We start from the raw sequence: 15,920 nt of genomic DNA on the forward strand, positions 1-15,920 counted from the left end.
AGCTGAGGTATAGAATGTGCCCATGGCAATGGAAAGCTCTCTTTGGTAAGCACCTTTTTTCTAGGAACAGTGGGAGTGGAACCAGCAGTACCAAAGTAAGTATCCATGCTGTAGCAGGTGAGGAGATGCCAAAAGCAGTAAATGTTGCTACAAAATGAGTCAGTTTGAAGGTAAGTTGTCATGACGTGTACACAAGCAGCATGCTTATTCACACTCATTATCCCAGCCTCATCACAAATTAAAAGCACAAACACAACAAATTCCATGTCAGTACTGCTTTTAAAACATAAAATACACTGACAGAAAAAGAAAAATGGCATGTAGGTTCTCACAAAGTGAACATAAACACTGCACTGAAAAACACATACCTGCCCATCCCAGAGTAAAAGATTTAATCACAAAACCAATGTTTACATAGGCAGTTCATATATTTTCACAAAAATAGCCCGCAGTAGTTAAATAACCACAGAAGCTAAAAACAGAGGTCCATGACAGGAAACTTCTGATATCAATAAAAATACTGGGTTTCTTATAAAGGAAATACAACTTTTAGATGATTAAATAATGTTTCCTTAAAAGGGGAACAATCTCTGTGTGGAGGGGTTCCCCAACAGGTACTTACCTGCCATTAAAGAAGCTCTAAGCCGATTGTGCTCCTGTGATACCCCTGAAAGTCTTTTCCTCAAAGCGGCAGAAAAGTACTGAAAATATTTTAACTGTGACTGATAATTTCCCTCCTTAGTGCTAGCCAATCAGCAACCATAATGAAGGTGATAGGGGGAGTCAGAGATTTGAGAAGTTTGATGTTTGTTTCCAGGGCAGGGAAACAATACATACAACCAAAAGGCTACTGCAGCAGAGAGAATAATTAACATATCATGACTGTGGAATTAATAATTGCAGAAAACTACAATGCTAAATCATTTAATATGGTTAAACAAGGTTGACAGGAGCAAGAGTTACATTCAAGGAGACAAACTGACTGTGGATAAATTATATCCAACTAAGCAATTAAAGATAATAAGTTAAACAGCATGCTTTACCTTGTGGCTTATGTAGCAATGAGTAGGAATTACCTTAATTTTCTCTAGCTCCCTCATTTCATATTCTGGATCATCCTCATGCTTTGCTTTCCGTTCCTTCACAATCCCATTAACAGTGTCACTGCAACTTCTATAAAAATAAGATGTTAAAGTACGTACTGTGTAGAATACATGATCTACTTCTCTATAAACTGCTATGTTTAGACCTGACCCAGTGAACCTAGTACCCTGTAAGACAAATTATTCTGATCTATAGGATACTTTTTAGTTAAGGTAATGAGTTGCAATTAAGTTCCATCCTACAAATGACATTATATTATACACAGAAACAAATAAAACGAGACAGACTGAACAAGACATCTGGCCTTCTTATTTTTATCTTATTCCTCCACGAATACTAAGCTTTTTTAAATGTGTCATCTCTCTGACCTTCAACTGCTTGTTCTACACCTGCCAAGTAATGTCTTCATGAAAAAAGTACCCATATTTAGTTTAAATTATGTCTCGATTATCTGTGGGTTATGAACCCTTCCGCCTTCCCGGTCTTCACTTTTCAGTATAATTCCGTCACCTTTAATCCTTACTACATTATAGAACTGCATCATATACCCCTGTCTATTTTCATCTCTAAGGAAAAGTCAGTCTTGTTTAGATTTTCTTCAGATGTTTCCCCATCCATTCCTCACTCTCTTCCAGTTGCGCTGCTCTGCACATTTAGTCAGATATATGCAAGAGAAAGCATGTGGTTAAGGAAGCAGTTCATGGAAGCACTGAACACATGTGATATATAGTAATGTTTCAACCGCAGGATTTTATTCCTACATGAAATCCCAGCCCGGTCTCATGAAACATACCCCAGACTTACTGCTGTCTGAATAAGACAGAACTCACATACCAAGTAAGTGACATTCATCTTTTACATAAAATAAAGATGCACACTAGTATTGTTTACAGTTATACAAAAGAATATGTGTATATACATTATACTATGCCTGAGTCATGTGCTTTACATTGAACATAAGTAGTACTGCACAGAAACCTGATATGAACTACTTATATTATTGATAACCAAGTATTTGTAGCTTGTCTGCCAGATTTAGTATAGGGGATTGTTATCAGGTTTCTGATCATAAACAGCTTACTATGTGTTTGAGGCAAGTATGTCAAGAGGAGAAGCATGGCTTTCATGACAAGAACACATAATAAAGGGTTATGTTCGGTGACACCCAATAATATTTCTTTGTAATCTATAGTGGGTTATCTGCTCTATTTATTAGCAGTTACAAAAAAAAGTGTTGGAATGTTAAGTGTCTTACCAGTATTTAAAACCTTTGAAAGAAGTAAATGTCTTAGCAATGTCAGAGAGCAGACAGAAATGAAGTGTGCCTCTGAAGAATGAAGGACTTTAAAAGTTGTTAGACGCTTCATTTTGCCCCATATTTTGTGCTTATAAATATGGCAGAGTAATGATGAGTGACGTTCTATCAGCTTTTAAAAGCTTTTTTTTATGTATTTCCACTCTTCCTTGTCAGCCAACACTGTCTGCTCTTAGCTTCTGGTGTGAGACCCAATCTTAACAGCATTTAGATGTGCTTAACAAGTTTTTGGTAAGCATGCATAAGTGCTGCTGAGTTTGGTCTCATGCTATGAATGAATGAAATGTGCTTAACAACCTTATCTTTTTCCCATTTTTGGGGCATAACTGTAGTGCTTCATGCACTACATGGAGGATTATGAACTGGTCACAAATCGTAACATGCTTATGCCAAGAAATTCATCTTGAGACTGAAGCTAGAGAAGTGAATCTTGGCATCCATGTCGAGAAGACATAACTTTATGACTGGGGATCCAATCATTATTCTTTATAGTGCATGGAGATTTGTCTACTCTAGGTACTATTAGCTACAGAAACATTAAAATAGGAGTTTTGTGCTGGCTTTGAATGCCAGTAATGCAGTTTGGAACTGCTTTACATCTTTATGTATTCCCTGTATAAGGGAAATAGCTGATTCAGAAATATGTTTTTTAGTGAGTGTAATGTACACAGCAGAAAGAAACAGAGTTGAAATTAACCTCCTGTTTCATGTTATGTTGCTGTAATACACTCTCAAATATCAGTTATATAACACCTTGTTTCAACCCTACAAGAGCACCAGATGTGATCTTAACAGCATAGGGGATGGTTAACAATAGTTAAACACCTTTCAAAGTGTTGTTAACCTTAGGTCTCGCTGTATAGTATGCTGAACCAATATGTCATTTAACTGATATTTGAATGCAATAATGGTGCTCCATGCACTGCATAGTAATTACCTCCACTAGGCATGCTTTAAATGACCTTATTTTAACTATTATCACAGACTAGCAAGATTGCTATCTTTGGGATGAGATAGCTCTAACAAAGACTTTTAACATATTTCAGGATGGTTTTCAACAGCTAAAGTCAAAACCTCTGGAAAAGACTTCACTGTGACCTCTGGCAAGTCGGAGGCCAGAATTCATTAACAGCTACACAAAGTGTAATGACTGTGCTGACATTGTGTAGTACCACCAACACAACAGCATGTGATTTTGTATTCATTAAGTGGCTCTACATGAACCGAGCAACAGTGGGAAATGGCAGAATATGCTAACGAAAGCATAAGGAACTGAAAGATATGCTAATTAATCAATCCAATATGGCATAGCTGTTCAGGAAGCTATAAAACAATCATGTACACGATGTAGGCTTTTACCATGACAACAAAACCTTTTGAAATACAGATACGGTTACACTTAGAAAAAAAAACACATTAGGGGTTGCTACTGCTCATATTATGCAGTATGTGCAACAGTCTTTAAATCAGGGTGCTGCTGCTCCGCCAGATCTCAGGCAAGAAGAAGAAGGGTATTTAGACCTCATTTAACTTATCATGGATTGCATGAAACAGAAATTGTTGACAGACACAGGGTGGACAGGGGAAACACGAAATATGCAACCTCTGCCGCCCCAACCTCAGACCCCAGGGAAATCCCCAGCACCTTCTTTCTTGGGTGGCTCAAGGGAATAAACTCTTCAGAACAGTGGAACCAAAGGCGGCCCTGTTCCGGGAGGGCAGATCTACTTTGTAACGAGTGATAAAGGTATGAGGGTTAACCCATGTGGCTGCAGCACAGATAGAGTCCATAGGTAGTCTGGATTGAAAAGCAGTGGAAGTTGACATATCTCTTGTTGAGTGGCCCTTAATCTTTCCTGGCAGTTGTTTATGATGAGAATTGTATGCATAGGATATAGTATCAGTAAGCCATTTTGATAAGGTAACTTTCGAAACTGGTGACCCTTTTTGATCTCCGAGAAGGAAACAAAAAGCTGGTCAGATTTTCTGAAGTCCTTGGTCCTATGCAAGTAGAAGTGTAACTACCTGTGGAAATCCAATTGATGCAGTTTATATTCTGCCTTGTTGCTATAATTTGGAAAAAAGACGGGCAAGTCAATGGACTGATTCAAATTGGATTCAGAGCATACTTTAGGTAGGAATGAGGGATTTGTTCTGAGCGAGACTCTGTCTTTATGAAAATCTATATATGGAGGGCGAATGGATAGAGCCTGAAGCTCTGAAACCCTCCTGGCTGAAGTAATGGCTGTAAAAAAGATTGTTTTCCAGGTTAGAAATTTTAACTCACAAGAAGAGGCTGGTTCATAAGGAGGGAGAATCAGAGAAGTGAGTACTAAATTTAGATCCCATGGAGGTGGTGGTTCCCTTATGGGGGGCCTGAGTAAAAAGGTACCTCTAAGGAAGGCTTTGCACAGTCTGTGAGACATTATCTTGGAACCCATGTCTCCAACGTGATAATTCGATATGGCTGTTAGTTGTACATGTATGGTGGCTGCTGCAGCACCTTGACTGAAGATCTGTGCTAAGAAATCCAGAATTTTATTTACATGGGCTGTAAAGGGATCTATATGGTTCTTGAAAGCCCAACAAGAAAACCTTTTCCACTTGTTAACATAGAGTTTTCTGGTTGCTATCTTATGAGATGATGCCAGGATATGAGCAAAAGGAGAAAACCAGCACACAACAAATTTGACAACAAAATAATAAAATCAAGCAGCTTTATTTCCAGATTCACAGCAGCTTATTCAGTAAGTGCTTTCGTCATCAAGACTTTCTCAGACTGAATAAAATTACTTAGGAATAATTCCCTTTTATATAAAACTCATCACTCATTAGTGAAAATTAAACAATTACCTTAAAGGACAACTCACTTTAAAACATCAAAATTTTCATGACCTTTCACGATAAGTCCGATTTACAAACCATTATTATACTAATGTTTAAGTTTTTTCTTTTTTAGATATATCTTAAAATTTTCTTTCTCATTTAATCCAGGTGGGTGACTTGCATTCAACTTAACTATCCAGCAGTATTACTTCCATTTTAACTCTTCATCTGCTGATAGTTTCATGTCAGAATTATATACTTTGGGCCAGATTCAGGAAGGCTTACACGGAGTTCAAGAGTAGTGTAAGCCTCCGTGTAAGCCTCCTGATTCAGCAACAGCCCAAATCTCCGTGTAAGAGACAGCTAACACATCTCTTACACGGAGTGGGCGTGGAAATGCTCAATACCTCATTTGCAGCTCCAAGATATGCAAATGAGGTATGTGAGCGATCCACGAAGCCCAAACCAGTCCGTGTAACGGACGTGTTAGCTGCAGAAATGTACTCAGCTGACAACTGAGTACATTTCTCCAAAATTAAAACGGAGCTATGTCAGCTCCAAATAAAGGGTGCATTTGTTATATTAAGCATGCCAATGGCCAAATATGTGGCCATTGGCATGAAAGTGTTGCAAAAAAGTTATATAACTTTTTTTTCCACGGATTTATGTGTTTAACTGTAGCGCACACCAGCAAACGGGTGCGCTACCTAAAACTGAAAACCGAAGCTTATAAGCCCACAATTGTGGGATTTATGTATTACATGAAATGTCAATGGAGGGACTTGCAGAGCAAAACAATATGGCCTCCGTTTAGTCGTTGTCAACGGGGGGAAGCTCCGTGTAAGATATGTAACTAAGCATTACTAGGCAATCCTATGTAAATGAGGCTTACAATACTGAATCACACTGCCACATAAGTAATGAGCACTTTCTGAGTCGTGTAAGAGATAGAGAAGGGGGAGGAACAGAGTAAGAGGTAGGTGACATCATGGGGAAGGATAGAAAGAAATGTACCAGATTGGAGGGCAATGTAAGGTAAGAGATGACAGACAGACATCAGGGAGGGAGGTGTGTCCCAACAGAACACTGGGAATGTCAAGAAATTGAGGGCATACGCTATCCCTACACTCTAAATTTCTTGATATACGTGCATGCGTGCGCGTAGCGTGTGAGGCAGGTTCTACTTGTGGGAGCGTGTTGCAAACTGTTTACAACGGTTTGCGCTGGCGCACGTGTGTAAGGCGGTGTGCTGCTTTAGCATGAATCAGCCTAGCTAACACCGTGTAAGGATGTGTGCGTGTAACACCGTGTAGGGATGTGTACACGCGTTTAAGTTACTGTGAGCGTGTTTAAGCCGGTGTGCACATTGCCCCCCTCAGGAAACAGAGAGGAAATAGGAAACAACCAAAATACAGGGAAACTGCCAGAAGATACTACTAAAGTTAATTGGTGGAAACAATTAGAAGCAGGCAATTACACAGGCAGACTAGAAGCCCAACCCAGCACTTAAAACACAACAAAGAGCAGTGCAGGCTGTTTCTCACAAGAGATACTGCCAGAAACTAAGCTATCAGAGTTGAAACCTGAAAAAGCTGAACTCAGAGCAGAAATGCTAGGGGCTGCCATAGCTGTTATAATCAGACATAGGCGAATTGCCGAGGGTGGTGATAATGCAGATGCTGACAGACAACCCAGAGTGAGGAGAAGGAGAAGAGTATACAGGCCTAGGGTCACCTACCATGGGTTACATGAGCTGGAGATAGTAGAGCGCTATAGAGTGGACAGAGAGCTCCTGCAGCAGATTGTTGAGCTGTGCAGGCCACGCCTCACACACAGAACCAACAGAGGGGAACCCATCCCAGTGGAAACCAAGGTATGTGCTGGCCTAAGAATACTAGCAACAGGTACCTTTCAGAGACCAACTGGCGATATGATGGGGATATCACAGGCATCAGCCTCCAGGGTACTGCACCAGTTCCTGGATGCCATGTCACCACATGTCAGTGATCATATATATGTCCCTAGTGACCGTGAGGTTGTGGCCAGCAATATGCGTCTCTTCCAGCAAATAGCGGGATACCCTGAGGTGCTGGGTGCAATAGACTGCACGCACATACGCATCAAGGCACCAGCCGGTGAGCGGGTAGAGTCTACATTAACCGCAAGGGATACCCTCCATCAACTGCCAGGTCGTGTGTGATGCCCAGGGCATAATAATGAATGTGTGTGCTGGCTGCCCTGGTAGCTACCACGATTCCCACATCTGGCATCTGACGCAGCTGTACCAATCATTTGCCAATGGGGACTTCCCACACGGACACCTAGTGGGGGATGCTGGTTATGCACTTGAGCCGTGGCTGATGACACCCATCAGAAATGCACACACACCAACAGGAACGCCATAATGAGGCACACGCACAAACACGTAATATCATAGAGCGTGTGTTTGGGCTGCTCAAGTCACGGTGCCGGTGCCTGGACACGCCTGGTGGAGCTTTGCAGTACACACCAACTACATGTACCCAACTGATCATGATATGTGCTATGCTACATAATATGATCCTGGAAACAGCTGCAGCAGGACCAGCACAGGGCTGGGCCAAACATCCCCACCATTGCCAAGGCCACCACAGGCAGGGGTGACTTGGAGGAGGAACAACCTGACCTTGTCCCAGTAGGCAGAAGGAGGCGTGCCCAGTATGCCCTGGCCTTGGCAAAGAGGCAACGATAGCACATATGCTTGGTCAGTAGGAACACTGGGACTGATACCCACTCTGACTCACTCATACAGTAACAGGGATGCCTAACATGACACAACCTGCTTCCAAATGTACAGGGAGTGTAAAAATAAAAAGTGCCAAAAAAAACCCGAACCAGGAAGGCCCAAAAAAACCAAAAACACCCCAAAAAAAACCGGGGGGGCCAAAGCGGTGTAGGCAGGGGAGATACCCCTCATCACTCAAAGTCGGGATGCCCAGCAAATGTTTGTCGGGGTGTAGTAGGTCCAAAAGGGCAGCCCGAGCCCCCCCACATTGCCAGGGTTTTTAAAAGAAACCATGATCTATGCCCCCTGGGGCCTGCTAAACCACCCTCAAATCAAAAAAAAAAAAAACAAAACCCATATAGCACACGGGAAAACCCAAGGAAATTTCCCCCAAGGCGGTTCGCAAGAGGTTCGTGTTGACACGTTAAAATGCACAACATCTGTAAAAAAACAGGGAAAAACCAATAGACCCTGCACTCCGGGGCACACCCCGGGAACTTTAAAAAACATGGCAAGAACAAAAGAGGGTGACTTAAAGGAGGAAACCCCCCCCCCTTTTTTCCAAAAAGAAGAACTGCATTAGCCTGGCCCCAAAGGAAAAACGATACACATATGCTTGTGAGACCACTGCCTAATACACCTGCCCCACCTTTTTACGGGTTACAGGTTCTACTACACTGCCCAGGGATTTAAAAGTGACCGACCGGGAGCGCCCCCACCGAGGAAAATTTTCCCCATTTATTTGTCCCTTGACAAGCAAACTGAGGACCCGGGGGCATACCTCAATCTACCAAAAACCACTTGAACAAAGATAGGACTAGTAATGTACCAGGAGGTTACAGAAAGGGGATTTGGTTAAGAACGTTAGAATCCAAATATCGTGTTGATTTAAACCCCTTGCCACTTAGCTAAATTTTAGGGTCATAAGGTGTACATTAACCATTTGGACAGGCCATGAGGAATCCCCCTTAAGGGGTAACACAACGGGGTTCCCCAGGGGCAGCATAAGAAATTTTTTAACCCCTTTTTTCCCCTGCAAATTTGGGGGGGCCCCACCAAATTCCTATGGGGGGCAAACTGCGGGGGGCATTCCCCTTCAAGGTCCATATAAGAGCAGGGAAAATACCTCCCGGTCTGATTGCCCTCATTGAGGGGGAATTAAATTTATCTCCCGGGCAAGGAGTGAAACAAAGGTTATCCCCGGGGGCCCCATCCCTGAAACCTCCTTTGTTAGAATTGCCCCCACATGGGAACTAGTGGAAACCTTGTTTTCCCCCAAAGGGGTAGGCTTCTTTTTTAGGGAATTGGCCTCCGGCCCCATTACCCGTGATTCCCCCCCTTCGGGGAAATTTTGTTCGAGGGGTGTAATTGGTTAGCCGGTTCTTAAATTTTGTGCCTTTCCTTTGGTTTTTGCGTACTTCTGAAAAGGAGTAGAAGGGGGGCCCGGATCCCGTGGGCACCTTTTAAATTTTGGGGGTGGACTCCCCGTCGAATTTTGTTTTTCATTCCCGGTTTGCCCCATCCTTGTGATGGGAAATTTAACTTTTTTTCAATGTCCCAAGTGGGGTAGGGAAACCCTTTTCCGGTCAAGGACTGTGGGGAGGTTCCCCCTTGTAAGGCCTTTTCTTTTGAAACAGTAAACCCAATTTTAAAAAGGTGCGCCCTAAAAACCTCGGGGTTTGGTTAAGTTGCAACCCCATGACTATGCCCTTTGTCTTCCCAAGAAACCCCCTGCTTGTAAGTGGGGGAGGGAGCCTGGGGCCCCCGTAAATGGGCCACCTTGAAACCCCCTCCTTGGGAACATTCCAGTTGGGGAAAATAAACCCTGCCCTACTGCGGGTTTTTTTTGGGTATTCGGGAAAAAACCGGGCAATTGGCCCAGGACTGGCCCCCTTGGGACACCCCCCTGGCATTTGGATTTTGGGGGCACAATCCTCTTTCTCATTTCCCTTTGGGGGGGGGGGGAGTCCATAACCTGGGATGTTCAATGTCGTGGTTATGTTTTAAGCTTTGGGCCTTTCAGAATTTGGGATTTTCCTCCCTTTTAAAACCTTGGTCTTGTTGCCCTACCCTTAGGGGTTTACTCCCAAAGCCTTGGTGATTTAGGGGGCTCATTTTTCCCTATTTCATTTCCCCTTCCAATATCCTCATCTTGAGCCTCCTTCCGTTTTGATGTTGTTTTGGCGGGCCACCCCTGGAGGCCCTGGACAACATCTGGTTTTGTTTGGGTTGTCATCCAGCGCTTAAATGCGGTAAACTTGAAGTGATCAGGGGGGGAAGGGCCTCGGGGGCAAAAAGGCCCCCCTAAGAATTTTACGGCTTTGAGAGGTTTGGGGTTTTTTCATCTTATATTCTTCCATGGGTGGGTTGTTAAATTTGGGGGTTAACCTTTGGGGAACTTTGTCCCCATGTTTGTGTATGAATTACAGGTTTCTCCTTTTGGGGGGATTGAAGTTTTCCTCAGTGGTTATAATTAGGCCTGGGGGCTGGGGTTTGTGGTTATCATCCCTTATATTTGGAAGGGGGTCCCCCATGGAGGTGTTTCTCAGTATCCCCTTTTTAAAAAACTTTTGGGGTTGAGTTTGGGAAGGGCCCTAAAATCACAAATTTGACGCTTCCCTTTGGGTTTAACCCCCCGGGGGTGTTGTGGGTTTGCCCCAACCATGGGGTGAGGGTCCCCTGTGAAATTGTATTGACCCCCTGGGAAATTTGTGTCTGCTGTGTAGGCCCACTTAGAGTGACCTTTGAATTCTAATTGTTTCTACCCCGTATTTGTGCCCCTTCCACTGAGGCCCAGATGTCTCAAAAGGATGTATACTCTGTTTGAAGGGGGAAACCTGTGGTGTGAGATCCTCTAGTTTCTCCCCCTTGATGTCCTATCTTATGTGTGAGGTTAAATTTTTAGCCCCTTTTTCTGGGGGTGTGGTTGTTTGAAGCATTTAAAATTTGATCCATGGTTTGTTGCAGGAAGGTACCGTTTTTTTGGGTTCATAAAAAAGCTTTTTTGTTACGGGAAGTTAGAAGGGTTTGTAATCCCACTCAGGAAGGTTTTGGGGGGGGTTCCCGTGTGCAATGCTTTTGGGTCAACCAAATGGGGGTTGTTTAAGATCCCTATGGGAAATATAGTGGTAAATGTTAGGGCTGGAGGGAATATCCTGATAAGGGGGCCAAATGAAACTTAAAAATTTGGAAAGGGGTGAAAAAGGGTGTCATTTCTTGTCCCCAGCTGTCGATTTTTTTCCCTGATCATTGGGTTCTGTCTAACAGACTGGGGTACTTGCCTAAAGGGAGGGCTCCAATAGCCGTCTTTTGGGCCAGGGCCCAAACCCCAGTATTGTAGGTCCATCTTGGGATGTTTGTGGTGTGATTTTTGGGGCCCAGGGCAGTCACAAATTTTTGTCGGAAAACCCTTATGTTTTTTTCCACTGAAAAGTAAATACCAAAAAGGGGTGGGAAAATTTGGGGGAAATTTGACTGGTTAAACCTGACGGCATGAATTTTACTTTGGGTTTTTTTCACCCTTTTGCAACCTTGGTACAATGGGTTTATTCAGCTTTGGCTTGATAGGGGGGGGTTTTGTGTAAAAGGCCTTTCCAAGGGTGGTTTTATGTGTCCCCCATAAGGCTTCACATTTCAAAGGTCAATTGGTCAAAACCAGGTCCACTGTCAAATGTTTGTATAAAGGGTCTGTAGGACACCTGTTCTGTGTCTCCAAAGATTTCACAAATTTTGCAGAAAAGGTTTTAAAGCTTTGGGTTAGCCCGGGGTCTGTGGGGCATCTTTTGTGGGTGGGCCATGTTCCGTGCCCTTTGGCAGACCCTGTAAATGGAAAAACTCTATGGTTTTTCCATCTGATTAATACAAAGGGGTCCCGGGCCCCAAATTTGTGGACCCTTTGCTGCCGGGGCCCAGGACTCCAGGTGACATGGGTTCTCAGCTTTAACTTATGCTTGGGGGGGGGGGGGGTAATTCAGCGGGTTGGGGGTGTCATTTTCTGTGGTTGGGTTAAAGGGTTTTTGGCCAAAACGAGAATTTGGGGTTCCCCCCAGGCCAGACATCAAAAAAAGCAGGGGGTTCCCCACGCGGGGATTTATCCCCCCAAGTTGAATTGGGTGTTTTAGGGAAGACTTTCTCTTGGACCATGCCTTATTTTTGGGAAAAGGCTTTCTTGTTGTACCCCTTTCTTTTAACATTTTTTTTGGGGGGGCCCCCGGGCCTTTCCCGGGGGAAGGTTTCATTTTTTTGTAGCAGGCCAGTTAGGATTCCTAAAAGTTTTCAGGAGTCCCCTTTGTGGGGGTTTTTTCCACGGCCCATGGGTTTTGGGTACCTCTGCCAAAGGTTAAGCATTCGAGCTTTTTGTACATACCCCTGGATAACTACATGCCGGGTAAAAAAATCCATAAACTGGCTGCAGGTTCAGATCCCTGGGGGTCCTGTATAAATTTGTACAATTGACAAAAAAGTCCCCAAAGGCGTTAAATGAAGAAGCATTTTGTTTTCCCTGGTTGTGGATAATTTTCAAAAACTCCCCCCAAAAGGAGGGCCCAACTACTCCTGACACAGTGCCCCCATTGAAATACCTTCCCCAAGATCCCCCCCCTACATTTGTTTAAACCCGGGTCCCCAAAGGGCATTCCCCGTGGGTTTTTCCCCAAAAAAGGTGTTTGAATGGAAGGCCCCCCAAAGTCTGAAGGTTTGGCGACACATGGGGGTTCCACGCAAATGTTTTGGATCATTAACCCCGATACCCAGTTGGGTTTGTCCCCCCACCCCTAAACATTGTGACCAGTTGAAACATCGAATCAATACAATTGGCCAACCGGGTTACCGGCCTTTGAAACCCTTTTGTAAAACCCATTGTTCGATTTCCCCCACTAAATAACCCCAATTTTGGGGAGGGTTGAAACCGGGAAAAAAAACCTGAAGGGTCGAATCACACCATTCAACACAAACCAAAAACAGGACCCCACAAACTTGGTCCGGGACCCCCTTTGGGAATATCCCCAAGGGTCGGCCCGAAATGTCTAACATTTTTTAAGGCAACAACCCCCTGTTCTAACAAGTGCCGATATAAAACCACAAAAAACAGAAGTTGCCTCCCACAGCATGAAAGGGAAAACAGTAACAGTTTTGGGGAAAATGTAATGCCCACCACCCCCCATGGGTCCCCCATGCACCAACTTAAAAAATGGGGGCCCAAAAGGTGAAATACCTGATTCAAAATGGGCTTGGGTTTCACAAAAATTAAAACCAACCTTAAAGGGGGTTTGACATTACTGGGGGGTCTTTGGTTTTGCTTACCAGCGATTAAAAACCAAAACCAGGGGGTGCCCCAGAAGATTCAGCAACTGAAAGCCAAAACCAGTCCCCACCAATATAAAGGCTAACAAGTTGGCCGATTAAAAAAATGATTAACCATGACGGCCCCCCCCAGAAAACTGTCCCGATGTGAAAGCCACCAAGCGCGAAATGACACCATTTGACAAGTAATGGGGGGGAAATGACAGAGGGCCTAACCCCAGCATAATTAAAACGGGTGTCGCTTTAAAAACCAGAAGACCACCAATCAACAAAAGGTTGCCATGACATTTTCCCCTAACAGGAATCCAATGGGGAAGTGGGGGGTTTCCCTGGGAAATGTTTGTAAGGTAACAGAACATATACAAACAAGTATGACATTCAAAAAAATTTTTTTTGGGGCAAAACTTTCCCCGCAGCATTACAAATACCCAAACCGCCGGGTGTCCTCAAATGGACCGGGATTGTATTCCACAAAAGGACTCCAGGAAAACCCCACCCTAAACATGTAAATTCCCTGTGGGGGTTCAGTCACCTGCATGTGGCAGGGGACCTGGCTGAGGGGGAGCATGTCCAAACCCCTTTTTGGAAGGGCCCCATGCGGCACTGTCATTAAAAGGAGGAGTATGAATAGGGTTGACCAAACGGGCAATAGACAGCTTTTTGGGGTTCCACCGGGGGGACAGGGGGGTTTCTCCATTGCTAGAGGGGGTGAGTCCCAAAAGGGGCTATGATTGATGGGGTTTAAAAAGGTACGGGAACAATGACCCATAGACGGAGGAATATTTTAGGGGGGCAATGAAAGGTCCCTACCATTTAGCAAATCTGGAAAAATGGCGTAACCGGGGGCCCCAGGGTGTCCCCCCTTGGCGAGGATTCCCCCAAATAGGAGTTTGGGGTACCTTTTTTTTCCTAAATGTCAACTTTTTCACCTGTTTAGGCCAGGCCCGGGCCCCAGTTGTTAGTGACCCCTTCTAAAGGTTCTGGTGGAGCATGTCCATATTCCCGTTGCCCCTTTTCCTCTTTGTCACCAAAGTCCCCCAGGGCCGTTTAGGGGAAGTAATGCCAATTGGCCAAGGACACCCCTGTGTGCCCACCTTAAGTGGGCAAAAAGTGCCCAATCTAATGTGGGTGTTTAAGCCAGTTTGCCCCATCTTGTACTTTTTTTATTTTAGGTGGGGGGACAATACCTGAGGGGGGTTTTGTGTTAAATTTAAAAGGCCAAGGTAGGGTTCTGCCTTTAAAAATGGCCTGGGAAATTTTGGATGTAAACCCCGAAAAAAAAAGGCTGTTTCCCCCTCCGGCAAAAGGGGGGGGACAATGTTTTGGCCCCCTTTTTTTGTTTAGGGCTCAATTTGTCCCCCCTGATTTCAGCCATTGGCGGGGGCAGAAATTTAAACGGGTCTTGAGGACTGTTTGTGAAATGTCACAAGGGCCAAAGCCTTTTGCACATATAAATTTTCATGTGGCGGGCCCAGGATACTGCCCAAAAGTGAAAGACTAAAACCTTAAAACCCATGTACAGTTGGGAGTTAAAATTGGGGAAAAGACCCTAAAACCTGGGCCGTTACCCCATTTTTGCCACGCTTTTGGGGTAATAAAAAATGGCCCACAAAACCAAAAAAATGGGGTATTTGTTGAAGGTAAAACCCCAAAAGTGAGGGGCTGCCAACAATGAAAAGCCCAAGGGGGATGTCACCATTAAAAAGAAAATTTTTCCCAAACAGCCAAGGAAGGTAATGGGCATGCCCAATTTGGGCCCAAAATTTACCCCTCAAATTGAAAACACCCCGAGGTTGCCCCTTAACAGTCTGTAAGCACCCTTGAATTTTGGGAAAAAGGACCTTAACCAAAAGGCCTTTGGTCCCCTAGGATAAATAGTTAGGTAGGGGGAATCCACAGGGGGAATTTGGGGTTAATAAGTGTGTGAAATTTTAAAAAAATTTTTGGGCAATGGGAAAACCACCAAATGCACCTTTTTTTAAACTCATTGTCCCCCCAAAGATTTGGAAAAAGGACTCCCAAATCCAAAACACCTAAGGGGATTTAGGTCAAACATAAGGGGGGTTTTTGCCAGGGGTCAATTTGTAAGGGGGAATGGGTTGTAATTGATAAAGAAACACCCCTTTAAACAAAAAAACCCACAGGAGTATTTTTTTCTAACCTGTATGTACCCCTAAAGTAAACAAAGGATTCTCCCTTCCCGAAAGCCCTGTAACCCCCTTTTATAAATATTGGGGGGGGGTTTGAATCCAAGGGGCAAGTTTTTGGGGGGGGGGTTTGTTGGGTTGAAAAACCCTTTGGCAAGGGAAAAAAAAAAGGTGTTTTTTTAGTTGATGAGACACCCTTGAATTGGAAAAAACCCCAGAACCCAATCCTTTAATCGTATTGGGCATAAATATTGGAGGGGTTTGAATCCGAGTGCAAGTTTTAAGGGGTAATGGGGGGGGTAGGAAAAAACCCCCTTTGGCAAGGGAAAAAAAAAAGGGTATTTTTTAAAATTGATGAGACACCCTTTAAAACGGGAAAACCCCAGAATCAATCTTTTTGGTTCGGGCTTAAATATTGGAGGGGTTTGAATCCGAAGCGGGTGTGGGGGGGGTTTTTAAAAAA

The 15,920-nt window shown here is 43.9% G+C and overlaps 1 protein-coding gene across 1 annotated transcript in view; it reads right to left on the minus strand.

The window, feature by feature from the left end:
• Window positions 1-15,920, minus strand: part of AXDND1 (axonemal dynein light chain domain containing 1) — a 2,684,234-nt gene that overhangs the window by 553,311 nt on the left and 2,115,003 nt on the right. The window contains exon 20 of the mRNA XM_044085955.1: window positions 1,077-1,173. Within this exon, the coding sequence (XP_043941890.1) occupies window positions 1,077-1,173 (97 nt within the window). The remainder of the gene's footprint in view (window positions 1-1,076; window positions 1,174-15,920) is intronic.

This window comes from Protopterus annectens, chromosome 10.part0 (assembly GCF_019279795.1).
Source record: "Protopterus annectens isolate FY-2018-M chromosome 10.part0, PAN1.0, whole genome shotgun sequence".
NCBI lineage: Eukaryota > Metazoa > Chordata > Ceratodontiformes > Protopteridae > Protopterus > Protopterus annectens.